Below are 17,899 nucleotides of genomic sequence, written 5' to 3'. Positions count from 1 at the left end.
ACAATTAATATCTTTGCTGATTCCCTAGGATTTTTTAAAGTAAGTCCTGTCATCAGTAAATATGGACAGTTTTGTTTATTTTCTTCCTGTGTTAGAAGCTATTAATTTCTTTTTCTTACTTTTGCTAGCATTTTTAGACCTGAAATAAAATGGAAAAGGAGCCTTTCTTAACTCTAGTATTTATTGAGAAAGCTTGTATTTTCCCTGTTGCAAATAATACTAGCTTTTAGCTTTATACATATAGTTTTTTTTAATCATCCTAATAAAATGTTCTATACTTATATTTTGCAAGGTTTTTAGTTTCATACTTTGTCAAAAAGTTACTGAAATATTAAAGTGAGATACACAGTGGCCTTATGATGAAATATATTCTGAATTAGAAGCAATTACATAGCCTAACACTGTGATTTATTTCCACTTAGAATCTAAACTTGGAAGGGAACTTGGAGATAATATAGTCCAATTTCTTCATTTTAGAAATGAGAACAATAAGAATCAGAAGTTAAGTCACTTGCCCAAGGCCAATAAATGTTTGGTATCTTCAATATAAACAAAAAGTAGGAACTAGGAAGCTGACTTATTAAAAATAAAAACTACATACAGAAAAACTATTCTAAAAAGACATCTTAGAGAACAAGAATGTTATCCTTTTATAAGCCACAATCTACTTACCCGAAGCTTCAGGGGGGCAACATTCTTTTGTGTTCCACTCCACAGTTCTTGCACTAAGTCCCCATAACATTTGGCCATGTGACCCTTCATTCCAATGGGGTTGGTCCTGGAAATTTGAAAATAAATCCTGTAACAAAAGGCTTTTCCCCCTCAAGGAAAGAATTTATAAGCTTCAGTGCAGTTATTCCCTATATAGCACCAGTTCTTCAGACCAACTTTTTTTTTTTTTTAAAGTTTTGTTGAAGATTTATGGTTTGACATCAGTGCTTTCTAATATACACCAAAGAGAGTCTCTTTTTAAGAAAGAAAAGAAAAACAGTCAATAGAACCAAACAAGGAGACTTTATCTGGCACTTCATGTACCTATCAACCATAGTCCTCTACCTCTTCAAGAGAGGTACATTTCTTCAGTTATCTGCTGGAGATAAAATTGATCATCATAATGATAAAAACATTCAGCATTGTTTTATTGTCTTTGTCACTTATACTGTGGAAGTTATCATGTGTGCTAATTTCCTAGTTCTCTTTATTTCATTCTTGAGATGCTTTATGAAAATTTTTTTTTCTGACTGATAATTTCATTATCCCCGCTGCACTGATTTTGCATATACAGAAAAATTTTCAATTTTATGTAATTTAAATTGCCAATTTTTCCCTTTAGTTAACCTCTGTCCCTTGTGTTAAATAACAGTTGAGAGGAAAACATCCTTTCTTTGGAACATTTACCCATTCAATGCATATAATGTTAGTTTTGCATTTTATATATATCCAGCATTTTTTATGTTAAAAATCTGTACCTACCATCCCCTAAATGTTAATTGGATTTTACTTAGTACTAATAACATTTTCTTGAGGTAAGGGTGGAGAAAAAAGAATCTAGGTTATGAAGAGATTTATACCAAAACAGTATATCTGATAAGGAATTGATAATGATTACCTGTTGAGTTCATAAAGATGTCTCCCTGAGATGAAATATTGAGTTAATGGCTGTGTATTACTGACACATTGGATGCTGGAGTTCATAAAACATGTGTTTCCCAGATTACTTAAGCCAGTGGCTCCTTTCTCTGTGGGAACTACAGCAAACAAAACAAAATTAAAAAGCCCTCAAAAAACTAAAACTTAAATTTACTAATTAATATATCACAGAATATAAGAATCCTTTATATTCAAATCACTGATAGTTTGTAACTTATAAGAATTTTAAAACGATAATCTCAACAACCAAATATCAACCTTAAAAAACACAAAATAAATATTTTCTACAGAACCATAACCATTTAACACTTGTAGTTTTTAAAATATGTAAAATAGATCTAACAAAGTAGTAACAAACTTATCTTGTTTATGTACAACCTCTAATCTACATGTTTAGTTTTTTGTATATTTCCAGATTTCATTTTTATTTATATAACTATAATCAACACAATTATATGACTGGATCCTCTTCATTTGGTATCCTATAAGTGATGCTACTTTCTATGGTTGGTGATTTCTTTTTTTTCCTTTTGGCGAGTGGTCTCCTTGTCCCATCTCGACTGGAAATTTATCAGCCACTTGTGGTTCTGACCCCAATAATGATTGGCCTGCACGCTTTAACTGGACCTGTTCATTTCTCCTTTGGCAGCTTGATTACTCCACTCCACATCTCAAGGCTCAGCATATTGGAGCAAGACTTAGTGTGGTTACATGCTATGCTTACCCTACGTTAGTTGAATTCCTCAGCTCAAGTGATCACTCAGCCTTCCTAACAGAAGGGATTATAGGTATGCATTACTACTTCTGTATTCATATTTCTTTTTATTCATTATATCTGTCATTTCTTAAACAAACTGTTTACTTATTACTTTCTGCGCCAGAATCAGAATTATTATTTTTTTTGTTTTTGTTTTTTTTGGCTGAGGCAATTGGAGTTAAGTGACTTGCCCAGGATCACATAGCTAGGAAGTCCTCCTCACTTCAGAGTTGGGGCTCTAGCCATTGTGCTACCTCGCCGCCCCAAATCAGAATTATTTTATAATAATACTGCATTTATTTTTCAATAATACACACAATGCTTTCCTTTAAAATGAATGACAATCAATTGCAAAGATTATGTGGCTGTTTTAATTAAAAAGTGAATTAAATTTCTGGTGTAAAAATAATTACAAATTTCAAAGCAGAAACTTTATTTCTTATCTTTGAATTTTCCTTGGCAAATATTCAATAAATATTTCATTTAAATTGATATACTGCACCAGAGATAAACATATATAACTATTTACAAGTCTTTTCATGACTTATAACTGTATAGAGTTCTTAGAAATATAAACCAAGTACTAAATCTGTTTAACATCATCTAAACATACTATAGAATTAAGCCATTATAAGCATCAATTTCTTACCCTTCTCTTATGCAGATTTTAGTTCATATATTAAGAGATATTAAAAACACCAGACTTACCCTTGTGTCTATCTATCTTACTACTATTTGCTATAAATGACATCTCTTCTGGCCAGCTCATATCTTTGTTCCGAACTGGAAAGAAAAAGATATTAATATATTAATTCCTCATGTACTCCAAGTCACGTAGCTCAATAGTTGGTAGGGGCCCATGGGAAAGAGATAAAAGGTTTCCTTTCTCTAAATCAATCTGTTCTTTTAAAAAATGTCAAAAATAGGAAATGAAGTAATTATGACATTGGGGAGAGTTATTATTCGTTTTTGTTTCTACTTTTGTTTGTATCATTGGGCATGGTATAGATATTTAAGTTAGAGTTAATAAGCTACAGAATGAACTATTTAAGACTTAGTAAACTAAACAGAACTAAAATCAGACTTACAACTGTAAGTTGTTTACCTAAGTGGTTTAAGTTTAGAAATAATGTTTATACTTTAACTTAAAAATATATTACTTTAAGTGTCAATCTATAACAGTATCGTACTTGACTAGCTTAACATAAAGAACACTTCCATGTAGCAAGGAGGGAGCAAGGAATGGGTTGCTTGTTTGTTTTATACAAGCTTAAGGGAAAAAGATAAAAGTAAGATTTTTGGATAGTGCTAGAACCACCACTGATTAACCTCACATTATCTGAATGTGCCTGTTTACAAAAAATTTTTCAATGTATCCAGGCAGATAGTCTGGATAGTAAATGTCAAGCTCCTAATTAAGCATTTACTTTTTAAAGAATCCAATAAAAGTTATGAGAAATATTTTTTTTGAATAATGGAATTTTCTATAACTTATTTTTTAAAATCTGAGAAGTATTTTAAAAGATTGCTCTAGGAGCTCATGTATTTTAGAAATTTCTTTAATACAAAAAGAGATTAACTATAAATTAACTCTTTTTAAAAATAAGAAAATATGCCTAATAAAAAGAAACCCTGAACCCTTATATTTCTCTTGTCCCACTCTCAATATGAACATGTGGTAGACTTCTACCTTCAATAACTAAGTGTTGTTCATCCTGAATTTTCAGATATTCTAACATGTGGTCCTCATCATCCAGAAGAGTAAGGTAGTTCTGTAAGAAAAAAGAAATATATTTTTGAAAATGTTTACATTAAACATATTCTCTCCCAATGAATATAATAATTTAAAACTTCATTCACATAATTTCAGTCATGGAAATCTGATAAAACATAGTTATATACTACTGTTTGTATGAGAGCAAGTAATTTGTATAGCTTCTCCATATCTAAAACAAGTCATATATGGGAAAGCATCATTTTATTTATAAATCACCATGTATAAAGTCAAAATTCACTTTGAGTTTGACTTAGAAAACTTAGGAAACTGAAATTAAGTTTAATCAGATACTCAAAAGGCAAAAACTATACTAAGTTTAATGGAATTCATATAACAACAATAATAGATACTTTAATTTGCCCCTTTTGCGCTTTTAAAAACACACAAGCTTAAAAAAGAAGAAAGGAAGTAAAAAACAGAATATTACCAAGTATATTCATGGTCAAACCTAAGACCTACTCTCTTAAGCATTATGAAATCAATCACAGAATATCAGAGTCAGTTGAAGTGGGCAGCTAGTTTAGCTGAGACAGGAAAAAAAGAATTCCAGTTTAACATACCAGAACAAATAGATATCTACCTTCCCATGAAGACTTCCAAGGAGGGAAAACCCATTTCCTCAAGAAGGAAGCTAATCTTATTACGGATATTAATTAATCATTAGGAATTTCTACTTTATCTCAAACCTAAACTTTCCTCTTTGCAACTTCTATTGAAATATTTCTATCCTTTGGAGCTAAAGAGAAGTCATCTTTCTTCCACAAGACAGTCTCTGAAATATTTGAAGACAATTATCATGTATCCCTATCCCCTCCAAGTCTTCTTTCTCCAGGTTTCGACTGAAAGGCTCCTCATTACCTTGGTTGCCCCTTTTTGCTATACACTACAACATATCAAGGTCTTTTAAAGTACATTACCTCAGGTTCTCATCAAGGCAGAATACAGAGAGGGACTACCATTTCTCTATTACTGAAAGCTACATCTCTTTTAACATTTATTTCTTGACTATATATATCCTCAAATGTGATGGCAAGGCTTAGATGAGAGGTAAATCTATGGATATATTCAAGTTCTTTTTCAGAGTAGATACATTCTCTAATAACTATTATGAACAAAATTCTTAATTCTTGTTAACCTCAGATCTCATCTACCATCTATGACTTCAAATATCATTTCTATTTATAATTCCCAAATATATACCTTTATTCCTGATCTTCAGAGCCCTTATTTCCTAAAGAAAACTACAACTCATTATTTCCTTGCTAAAATCTATCCCTCCTCTTAAATTCTCTTCTTCTACTAATGATATCACAATTATCCTAGACACCAAGGCTTAACCTTGAGAATAACCCTTAACCTTATCATCCCATAAATTGCTGAATCCTTTTCTTTTTACCTACAAAACCTCTCTCATATTCATTCCATCATTCCCCTTTTTTCCACCCACCAACCTAGTTCAGGCAGAATTATTTCTCTATTGGACTTCTATTGATAGCTCCCTAATTGGTCTCTGTTTTTCAAGTCTATATGCTAGATGGTACTAATCTTCAATTCTGTTGCCAAATAAAACTTCACACTGTAGAGGTCTAAGCATGAGATTCCTATGCGCAAAAATATTTAGCCTTATCTCACTACCTACTTTTAATAAATGATTATAATTATTGTTGAATTATGGGATAAGAATTAATGACTTAGAGGGAAAACTGGCAGGCCTTTTCACTTGCACTTCCAACATCTTCCAAGTTTAACCATCTTTCCTGACTCTAAACCTTTCAGTTCCTTGACAGTTATTTCAATTATTTATGGACCTAAGAAGCCCAGGGTCTCTTCTTTTGCTCTGCAATCTTCTTTTACATGTTGTCCCTTCCTTCCAATTGAAGAGCCCATTCTTTGATAGCAGGGGCTATAAGGATTTTTCTATTTGTCTTTCCAGTACTCAGCAAAGTGCTTGATACATATTAAATACTTAAGATTTGTTCATTCAGTCATTCAATAAAATACGAATTCTTTATTGTTGCACTTAAGGCCCTGTGTCATCTCATACTTTTCTAGTCTTATTTCCTAATACTTTTTTCCTTGAAGACAGAGAAAAAGGCAAAATAAGGTGGGAGATTGGGAGGTTGCCAAGACGAGACAAGTTGTTTCCAAATCTTGTCCTACCCTTTCCATCTGTGTAAATGCACATATAATCCCTAAGGCTTAGAACTACAGATTTTCCCACCTCAGTTCTCTTTCCACTGAATTTCTTTTCTTTATGATCAGTAAAGGTTTTCATTTATAGTTGTTTGTTAAACAATTATATGTTTGAATGTTTGTTAAATAAATGTTGCTTTTTTTTTTTATTATAGCTTTTTATTTACAAGATTTATGCATGGGTAATTTTACAGCATTGACAATTGTCAAACCTTTTGTTCCGATTTTTCCCCTCCTTCCCCCCACGCCATCCCCCAGATGGCAGGGAGACCAATACATGTTAAATGTTAAACTATAAGTTAAATACAATATATGTATACATGTCCAAACAGTTATTTTGCTGTTCAAAAAGAATCAGACTTTGAAATTGTGTACAATTAGCCTGTGAAGGAAATCAGAGATGCAGGTGGACAAAAATAGAGGGATTGGGAATTCTATGTAGTGGTTCACAATCATCTGCCAGAGTTCTTTCACTGGGTGTAGCTGGTTCAATTCATTACTGCTTTATTGGAACCGATTTGGTTCCAATTTGGTTCATCTCATTGTTGAAGATGGCCACATCCATCAGAATTGATCATCATATAGTATTGTTGTTGAAGTATATAATGATCTCCTGGTCCTGCTCATTTCACTCAGCATCAGTTCATGTAAGTCTCTCCAGACCTATAAATGTTGTTTTTAACACTTGATATGATTGATTCATAACAATCTTTAAAATTCTTACCTCACTGTTGTATAACCACAGGCGCATGTCTTCTTCCTTGATGCGCAATCTTTGAGACAGATACTCATGAATTTCTTTGATGGTCTGCATCCTACTGAAACAGCCTGTATAAGCTAACACCCGCTTTAAGGGAGCATTTGGAGAAGGCACATTCCCTGTAATCATAATAATCACAATAAAGAAAAAAAGGCAGGTGACAAAAAATATTCACCATAACAATTAAAATATTAACTTAGGAAACAATAATCATAAAATGAGAGCTATTGGATGAAAATATTTAATGTATAAGACTAAAGTTTTAACACATCAGGGAGAAGACTATACTTTCTAAGAAATGGACAAAAACTACACCTCTGGAAGAGAAAATAAGCCTCAGGATATTTTTAGACTAAAAAACATGTAGTATTAAAGCCTAAAAAATATGGTACTTCTTAAAAACTGCATTTTCTTCCTTAAGACTTTGGTTAATGCCTAAAAAAAAGGAACAAGGCTTATTTAAACTGTACTTTTTGAAAATAAGTCAAACTTCTACTACTATTAACTCTTAAAAACACTTCTAAAATATTTGATTTCCTTCTGGAAGAATAGTAAAATTTCAAATGAAAAATGTCTAGTCCTGTTCGAGGTATATAGATGCTGTTTGTCTTTTCTAGTCGAAGATCACTATGATATCTGGGTGGTGATGCCATGACATGCAAGTGATTAATGCAAAATCATCAACCATATTTTCTCCTCTGGTCCAGAGGTAAGATATAGATCGGGTTGACTGGAGATGGTCCTGAATACGGTAGAAGAACTTGGCTTTTTTAAGCTAAAAGTCTTTAACAGGTTTCTGTCTGACTAAGGCTATACCCAATCACTGATTAAGGGTAGACAATAAATGAGGCAGAGAATGGTCTTTTTTATCTAGTTAAACAACAACAAAAACCATGCATGTGTGTGTACATGTGTATAAATCAAAGGGAATTCTGGATATATTTATAGTACAACTTGTCTCAAGGGCAATATGAGAAATTTTCTTTACAATATATCAATCCTCAATAATTAAGACAGGCATTTTTGGCATAGTGGAAAGATCAAAGACTTTGGAGTTAGATGATCTGCCTCTGCCATTTACAATCTGTGTGACCTCAAGGAAGTGGTCACATAGCCCAGTGTCTTCATATAAGACAGTTGGAAAAGATAGTCTTTGAGGTTCTTTTAAGCTCTAAATCTAAGATCCTAAGTCAATGACAGACATGACAAACTTTCAACGGAGCTTGAGGTGAGAATACTATACAACAATAAAAGAAAAAAACTTCTGAGGACTATTTCAAATCCAATCAGAGACTTTAAAGGAAGATGAGTCAAGGCAAGATTTTGACTAAAAGTTACAAAAAGCCATAAAAGTGATTAAACTTATATTATGTGAAAGTTTCATTACTAAAAAGCAAAACCCCAAACTCTTTATTAACAAAATCTACCTGATACGTAACCTCCAAATATATATATATATATTTTTAAAAACCACAAAATTTACTACTCCCCCTCTGAAAATTAATTTTTCTACAACTGAAAATAAAAATGGAACTTCAGCATATCAGTGCTTTCTCTCTTGAAGATGACTATGATTCTAGTTTCTAAGTCTTAATATTAACTTTTTAATATATCACATTAACCCTCTAGCAATGGTTCTAGTTACCTCTAGAACCTCTAAAAGGTTCTAGCAATGGCACTAGTTACACCTTGTCTAATGAACAGCTAACTAAATAAGGGGAAAACTGAGGAAAACTATGTCCAAAGCATGTACATCATGTTAAAAGAATTCACTTGCACAAGATACACTACCATAGTATTTTCTGTAAAGAAGAGTATGACTAAGTCATAAACAATAGTTGCGTTTAACATCCATAACCTCAAAAGGAATAATCAAATAATTAAATAAAGAATTATAATAAATAGAGTGAAAAAATGATGAATCCTATAGTAAAAAATAGCAAAACCAAGTTTAAAAATTTCTCAACAAAAAATAAAGCACTCCTTTTACCTTCAGAGAGCAAAGGATAACTTCTTAAAGAAAAAGAGCAAATCTCTGCAATTAGAGATGAGAGGATTAGTCATAAGATTACAGCAAGAAAGCAGTTTCTTGTAAACTTCAACAAGATTAATAATTGATTTAACAAATAATTAGTGCGGAGAAAAATTTTGAATTAAAAACAAATTTGGCACATCAAAACTATCCATTAATAAGAATCAGAAGCATTTTCTAATGTCCACACCAAACAATCTCCATAGTCATAAGCCAAATACTCAAAATTATTTGGATGCTAGTAGTATAACTCATCAAGCAGGCAGCCACTGATTACATGTAATTTTATGTCTTTGGTTGGCTTTCACTAATCTAGCAGAATTTATAAAAGCAGCAAAAATCTAGGATCAGCACAAGATTTTGTAAAGAAATCTTACTAACAAGTAATACCGTATACTCTTAATTTCCATTCTCAATTGACAGGAAAAAATATAGGATTATGTGTGACAAAAGGCCAATGATAACCATTCAATGACAGAAAATTAAATGAAAGCACAATTTGTCAATATACAGTATAGAATAAGTTTTATTGATGTTTACTGTTTCCTTTCATCTGAAATCTTCTTAAAGGGAAACTTTAATATAAACTGACCTCCAAAAGGGATGATATATGTAGAGAGGCCTTTACATATAATATAGAAAGTCACTTTTAAATAAGTTTTATATAAAGGTATCATTCTCTGGAGTTTCAAAATTTGAGACAGTATTGATTACACTGTACTCAATTCAAAAGTAGCCTTCCCCTTATATTTAATTTTACCATTGAATTTTTTTCCTGTAACATGAATTCCTGGTAATTGAGTAAAATCCAAAGTCTGCTAACTCAATACAAAAGAATGTTTCATAATACAATTCTTCTCAACTTTAGAATAAAATTCACTTGGCAGAGTGAATAATAAAAGTAAATTATGCCTATCACTGATATTAAAAATTGACTATTACCATAGCCAGACAATAGGATTGTTTTTCACATGAACCTTCTGACTAAACAAAAAGCCTTTTGGATCTATGACCTGACACAAAAATTAAAGGGATTAGATGATTGTTTATTTTAAACAATGTTATTAGGGCTTTTCTTTCTTTAATGAAAAAAAATAGTAGATTGTTGTGCTGATTTTGACCTTAAACAATAGTAAAGGTGGCATCTATTAAATGCTATAAATTAAAATGGGAAAATATTTACACAGGTTTATGATAAGCTTGGAACTTTAAAAAAAATAAATCTCTTACTTCCATCACCACAAATGTGTCTTTTGACCTCTATAATACACTGGAATTTGTGCTTTTTCATATGTTTAACATTTAAAAAAAAATCAATTTGATATGATGAGTGATCTAAGAGAATGTACTACATTTGTTTATCAATGACAGTATACAAGTGTCAAATTTAAACACAGGACTTCTCTCAACCTAGATTATCGCGTTAATTTGACTAATGTTTAGACTGATCAAGAGCAAAATTTATGTTGCTACAGAGTCTTAACTATCATCAGGAAATTACAGGTGTTATCCTTAGTACTTCAAAGTGCTACTGTCAAAGGGATTACTGAGGTATGCCTATGGGTAGAGTGGGAAAATTTTAAGTAGTTAGAGATCAGCAGATGTTTGCAGAGGCACCACAGATTTATCATAACATGTATGGGGGTATAATAATAGCATTTTTTATTTCTCCCTTCTGAATCCAATTCTCCCTGTGCAACAAGAGAACTGTTCAGTTCTGCACACATATATTGTATCTAGGATATACTGCGACCTATTTAACATAGGATTTAACATGTATAGGACTGCTTGCCATCTCGGAGACGGGGTGGAGGGAGAGAGGGGAAAAAGTGGAAGAGAAGTGAGTACAAGGGATAATGTTGTAAAAAATTACCCTGGCATGGGTTCTGTCAATAAAAAGTTATCAAAAAATAAAAAAACAGCATTTTTATAGCACTTTAAAACAAGTCTGAAAGATAGGTATTATTATTAAAAAACATTTAAATGCTTGTACAATTTGACCCTGTTTCAGCTTTGAGTCTGCTGTGCTTCCTTTTCTATCTAACCCATACTTGCGCATGATCTTAGATCTAAGCCCCATATATTAGAATATTTAATGACTTTGCATGAAAGCAGATGGGAATGCTTATCAGCACAGTGGCACCAGACTTGGAGCAACTTGCTTTTCACTTTTTTTTCAGAAAATATACTGTATTCTTGCTGCATTCTTAAGTTACCTCTAGGTAAATGTTGAGGAAACATTCTCAGGCTCATCATACCCATATTCACCCAGATGTTAGATTGCTGTGTCCGTGTGGCAGGTTGCTGTCTCAGGAAGAGAAGATAACGAGGAAACAATTCTAGCTCTGGGAGGTCCGTTTTGCTGTTCTTGATCACCTAGTATTTTGAAAATGAAAATAAATGAGCATTTGCTATTAATGAAAACTATATACAAACTGAACTTTACACATAAATAAGTAGGGGAAAAACATCTTAAATAGGCATTGAAAGACTACTTGTGGGATAGAAATTCATTTGTAGGACAATCTCCTCTAATCCTCTATACCTTAGAGTTTGTTCCAAGTATTAGGGGTCAAGGGAAACTTGGCACTCATGATTTGCTGGTTTTAACTTATGTTACTTTTTTTTCACCTTAGGATTGAGGTGAAATGACTTTTTAAGGAAAGGTTACAAAAAAGTAAGAAACAGGAAATGGGGTGGGTTAAAGAGTAGAAGAGGAAAAAAAGATAATGAGAACTAATAAAAGCTATTGTCAAGAGATAAAGAGCAGCAGAATCTAGATATGAATTCAAAGATGTTTCCATGTGAAGATCATTTTTTGCAAAAAAAGAGGCAGAAGCATTCTGATAATGCTATTGAATGTACAAAGAGGACCAATAATTCAAAGAGGGCATCTGGTACTGATGACTGAGTGACATTTAGAAAGGATAAGAAAAAAACAACAAATGAAAGCATCATGGGGATAGGAAAAGAAAAGAACTAAGTTTTTACTAAATTTAATGTCCTCTGTTGAAGTTAAGTGAGAAAACAGTTGGGGGTGGGGTGAGAAGAAGAGGGGTAAGATTTTAATTATGCAGCTAAATAAATGAAATTTCTGATTTTACCAAAGGCTAAAGAGATTCAATAATTCAAAAATATATTTTCTCTAAGTTAATCTAAGATTCCACATGGCCACAAAAGAGAGAAAATCTGGGATAAGAGTAGGCAACACAAGTCACTGCTACTGCTTCATCAAAATTTAAGTAATTTATCTGTGATATTTATTGAATGCCTACCACAAGCTGTGCACTGTTTATGTTACAAAATTGTGCAACATAAGACTCTAGACATCAAGGAGCTTACGATTTATGTAGATATACAATGTATACAGATATCCCCAATGACTGTGTTAAAAGTTTTTTTTAGAACTGTGACTTAAAAACATCTATTCTTACACAATTCATCTCTTTATGGTAAAATTTGAAACACATTTGAAAAGATCACAAAATAAAGTTTTTTAAACGGAAAACTTTCAGCCTTAAAAAAAAGAAAAATAATTTTTTAACATATAACCTTTCATTCACCAAGATGATTTTCTAACCTGCTTCACAAAGACATTACCACCAATTACTGACACAATTTACACAGAGAAGAGGCACAAGATTCCCTGAGGCTCAGTGATATAATGGCAAAAGGAACAGCTCTAGATTCAAAAGACCTGGGTTCAAATGTGACATCTGAAATTTGAATTCCTATGTGACAAAATTCCTATGTGGGCAAATCAGCTCATCTCCAGGGGTCTGGTTTTTTTTCCATCTTTAAAATAAGGGAATTAAGAGGCAGCTAGGTGGCTTAATAGGTAGAGTACTGACCCTGAAGTCAGGAGGACCTGAATTCAAATCTAGCCTCAAGTGTGTGACATTGGTCAAGTCACTTAACACCAATTGCTTTCCAATAAATTAAGGAGTTTGTACTGATGTCTAAGAGCTTTTCCAGCTCCAAATATATAATCTAGAATCTGAAAATGGAAGTCTATTAGTAATTTTGGTAGGAAGATCTTAATTCAGAATTTTGTAATAACAGGAACCTACTGCAAAAATCTTGCAAACTGAAATGCTGTAAAATCTCTAATAGCCACAAATGACCAGGTGTTTTCTCTTTGCAGAGAACTAAAGACTCCTTTAATAGTACATTTCTGAAAACCATGAGAGAACACTAATGAATGAGATAGAAAAAGTGCAATAATTATAAACCACCAGCACTAATTTTTAAACTGTTCTGCATATTTGGGTTTTTTTTTTTGCATATTTATTTTCTATTTCTTTTCAACTTATTCATAAATCTAGAAATTCATCTGGTGGACATCCACGTTAATTCTTTAGAATGCTATATACTAATGAAAAATCCTCTCTTCCTAAGCAAGCATATATGCCTGAAAAACCATTAAATCCCCCCTAATTACCCCCAATCTCTGCCTAAGCAGAATTTTGATAAACCACTATTATTATAAAATCTGCAGGAATCAAACCACATAATAAAAAATCTCTAGCAAAGTCTGAAATACTAAAAAAGTTATTTTTATAATATAACATGTTTTATTTTCTGGGATCTCATGACCAAATTATAGGTTGCACTATTGAACTTTTCAAAACAAAATCATTTCTTTTTTAGTTACTACTATGCTACTACTTTCTTCTATCTACTTCTTAGAATATCATCTAGGAGACCTAGATAATAGATTCAAATAAATATCTTCATTTGTAAATTATTTTTTCCCTCTAGATTAAGTATAAGGATAAATATTAGTCATTTTCAACCATAATAAAGCATTTTATCTGGAAAGAATATTGATATTTAGTATTCCTAAATTTGGGAAGACAAGATATTTTTATATATTCTTTTGATTCAAATAAGTTCTTAATTTTTTAGATTTAGAAGATAAAACAACAAATACTGTTAATCTGTTCAAGCCAACCATTATTCTCAACAGTGGCTAACATGACTCAGTGAAAGGAACACTTAATCTGACACTCTCAACAAGAATTATAGCCTTTAGTTTTAAAGATCACAACAATGTGAGAAAATAAGAACACTAATGCACTGTTGGTGGAGATATGAATTTGTTCAATCATTCCAAAGAGTAATTTGGGAACTATGGCCAAAGGGCAACTAAAATGTGCCTATCCTTTGATCCAGCAATACCAATTCTAAATCTGTATCCCAAAGATATCATTAAAAAAGGGGAAAAGTATCTACGTGAACAAAAATAATTTTAACAGCTCTTTCTGTGGTAGTAAACACCACAGAAATACAGAGGATGTCTATGAAGTGAGGAATGACTGAACAAGCTGTGATATATGAATGTAATGGAATATGGAATATGACTGTGCAATAAGAAATGATGGCAGGTGGATTTCAGAAAAAAAAAAAAACTGGACTTATATGAACTAGTACAAAAGTGAAATGAACAGAACCAGAAGAATAACAACACTGTATGATGATCAACTACAAATGACTTAGCTCTACTCAACAACATAATGATTGAAGACAATTCCAAAGGACTCGTGATAGCAAATGCTATCTACATCCAGAGAAAGTACTGATGAACTATGAATACAAATCAAAGCATACTACTTTCACTTTATTTTTTTGGTGTGTGGGTGTTTTTTTTTTTTAAACAATATGACTAACATGGAAATATCTTTTATATGATTGTACATATATAATTTTTATCAAATTACTTACCATTTTAGGAAAAGGATAGAGAAGGAAGAATGGAGAAAAATTTGGAATTTAAAATTTTGTAAAAGTGAATGTTTAGAAAACTGTCTTTATATATAACTGGAAAAAATACTATAAAAACAAAGAAACAGCTAATTAGATAATTTATCTAGCCAAAGCTAGTTAAAAAATATCACAAGAACATAAGGTCAAAAAGTTAAAACTGGTTCAATTGATCAATGATGGACAGAAGCAGCTACACCCAAAGGAAAAAAAAAAACACTGGAAAATGAATGTAAACTGCATTTTTATTTTTCTTCCCGGGTTATTTCTACCTTCTGAATCCAATTCTTCCTGTACAACAAGAAAACTGTTTGGATCTGCACACATACATTGTATCTAGGATACACTAGGACATATTCAACATATATAGGACAGCTTGCCATCTAGGGGAGAGGGTGGAGGGTGGGAGGGAAAAATCGGAACAGAAGTGAGTGCAAGGGAAAATGTTGTAAAAAAAAAAAAAAAAAAAAAAAAAAAAAAAAAAAAAAAAAAAGTTAAAACTGGGACTTCAACAGTCAATGAAGTGAACATTCTTTTTTATGCAGATGAGGAAACTGAGGCCAGAAAAATTAAGGAAGTTGTTCAGCATCATATAGTTAAATAGTCTAAAGCAGGATTTGATACTAGCTCTTCCTGACTCTAAATACAAACTTTTCATAATACACTTTTCATTACAAAAATCCAATCTAAATGCAAGATGTCCCCAGGAAAAGAAAAGCAGAAATATTTTCTGTGAAGATCAAAGAAGCCTTAGAGATACAATATTTTAAGAACATATAAAATCTAGATGTCCGGAATGTCAAATAAAATAGAACTTTAATAGCTTTGAGGAGAAAGGATTAATACTATGGTGGCTAACATCCAAGTTCACTAGCATGTTATTTATAGAATGTTATATCAAGGTTTTATTGTACATAACTATTATTGCAGGGAGGAAGATAAGAAGGAGAAAAATGTAACCATACCATTTATACAGACTACATGAAGAATTTCCTTGATGTCTTCAATTCAAAGTAATTTCTTTTTCCTCAAGTTATTTTTACCTAGGATTTTGGATCCATCTTTTTAATGATCACATTTCTATGTTAATTAATATAAAAGATTCTAAAAAGTTCCATAAAGACATGGTATCTGTAATCTTTAATCTTTGTATCTCCAATGTACTACAGAAAAGGCACTAAATACATTTGCTGATTAAACTCACATTATACAAAACCTTCATATAACAACAGAACTATTGGGAAATCTAACCTAGATATCAACACAAAGGGATAAAATTACTGACATACCACAATATTATTAGGTCATCTTCTCTCATCTACTGAGGCAACTACACACCAAGTACCCTCAGAACAGTGTCACACTAAGCCTCTAGGGTACTAAGGAGTTACGACCAAATGTGGCTTTTCTTTTATTATCATAATTAAAATAGACAAAACATTAATATTTTCATGTCATATACTCTAATTTCAAATTCAAATGACAATATGCCTTTAAAAAGGAAGTGGGGGAGGGAGAGCAGGGCGGAAAACAATTTAGAAGGTCAAGTTCCCAAGATTTCTAGAACAGAAAACAGTTATATACTACTGACAAATTTATTTCAAGAAAAATGACAGAAAAACTACTAAAGTTGGAAGACTCCTTAAAAAGGTATTTATTCCAACTCTCATTATTTTATAGATGAGAAAAATGGGGCCTGGAGACATGACAAGAGTTCCCTAATACCACCTACAGCTAGCAAATGGCAGTCAGGACTATGATGAAAGTTCTATGCTCCAGGCTATTCTCCCTTCCTAGATGCCACAAAAAGACATTTCACAACAGCATGAGCTCTAGTTCCTGTTACTGGTGTCTATATCTAATGGGAATAAAAGTGCTTGAGAAGGAAACTTTCAACTTTTATATCAGCAATATATAGCAGTAAAAGTGCTATTTTAGTGAGGGGACAATATGCTTGTGTCTACTGAGAAGACAGGAAAGTAACCAAGGCATCTTTTATTGAAAGTAACCATTACCCATTCTGGAAGAGAATGAAAAGGAACTAACAGCTATACTTACTGGTCTAGGAAGGGCCAAATTGGCGCCATACCAATGATAAAGTGCTCTCCATACAGGTTCTGGAACCATTTCATAATCTCTGCCATGGATCAGCTGTGGAGCTCGTTTCAATCGTCCCCCTTCTAGTGTTAAAGATGTAGCCTGTAGGAAAGATAGACTATGAATGTTATTTTTCAGTAGGCTAGGACAGAATTGTTTTACTTTGCCCACAAACAAATAAATAAAAACAAACAAACAAATAAATAATCAGCTCAAATTCCTAAGGCTGGTTTTTCATGTGGTCCGGCAAAATTTTTAGTTTTTAGAGAAATAATTGCCTCCAAAACAAACCACTTATAATTATAAGGTAAATTATGTAAAACTTTAATCTGTGCTTTTACAAATAAGTGCAAACAATTATTTGGTGTATTTAAAAACTTAAACATTTAGAGAAGATTGTATTTTTCCAACAGTTATGCCAAAAAGACCAACATATTTCCAGGAATACTCTAAGTAGCTAAAAGTCTTTAGAATTCTATTAATGCCTTTAGATGTCCACTCTAGAAACATTTCAACTTGTTGACTAACTGAATAAATTGAAAACATTTTCATAAGTTAACATTTAAGATGTCAAATTACTTACCTTGACTGGTTCTTGAGTTACCAAAGGTTGGTTATCAATAGCCCCTGGTTTCTGTGGATTGAGTTGTAGTAAGATGTTCCCATTGGATCCAAGTAAACACTGATTATTATTGTCTGAAGTGTTGTGTTGTCTAGCAAAACACATATCAGTCCCTGGGGTACCAGAATATAGAAAGCCTATGAAGGAAAGAAAGGATGGGATCTTTTCTTATTTTTACTTCACCCTGAACAAAAACATGAATTTAAATAGTTTCCAAGTAATGGCAGCTTTACTATCCAAGGTTATAT

The 17,899-nt window shown here is 32.1% G+C and overlaps 1 protein-coding gene across 5 annotated transcripts in view; it reads right to left on the bottom strand.

Annotated features, from left to right (window-relative positions):
* The window catches only part of USP32 (ubiquitin specific peptidase 32), a 250,126-nt gene that overhangs the window by 49,142 nt on the left and 183,085 nt on the right, over nt 1-17,899 (bottom strand). For 4 of the 5 annotated variants that reach the window (XM_031966529.1, XM_031966532.1, XM_031966531.1 and 1 more), the window contains 8 exons: nt 17,613-17,788; nt 16,991-17,131; nt 11,386-11,545; nt 7,102-7,256; nt 4,098-4,179; nt 3,116-3,190; nt 1,610-1,748; nt 673-778 (listed from right to left, as the gene is read on the bottom strand). In XM_031966529.1, coding sequence (XP_031822389.1) covers nt 673-778; nt 1,610-1,748; nt 3,116-3,190; nt 4,098-4,179; nt 7,102-7,256; nt 11,386-11,545; nt 16,991-17,131; nt 17,613-17,788 — 1,034 coding nt within the window. The remainder of the gene's footprint in view (nt 1-672; nt 779-1,609; nt 1,749-3,115; nt 3,191-4,097; nt 4,180-7,101; nt 7,257-11,385; nt 11,546-16,990; nt 17,132-17,612; nt 17,789-17,899) is intronic. The other variant, XM_031966530.1, reaches the window with a different exon arrangement.

The sequence above is a fragment of the Sarcophilus harrisii genome, chromosome 4 (assembly GCF_902635505.1).
Source record: "Sarcophilus harrisii chromosome 4, mSarHar1.11, whole genome shotgun sequence".
Taxonomy (NCBI): domain Eukaryota; kingdom Metazoa; phylum Chordata; class Mammalia; order Dasyuromorphia; family Dasyuridae; genus Sarcophilus; species Sarcophilus harrisii.
This window is presented reverse-complemented; position numbering and strand designations above follow the sequence as displayed.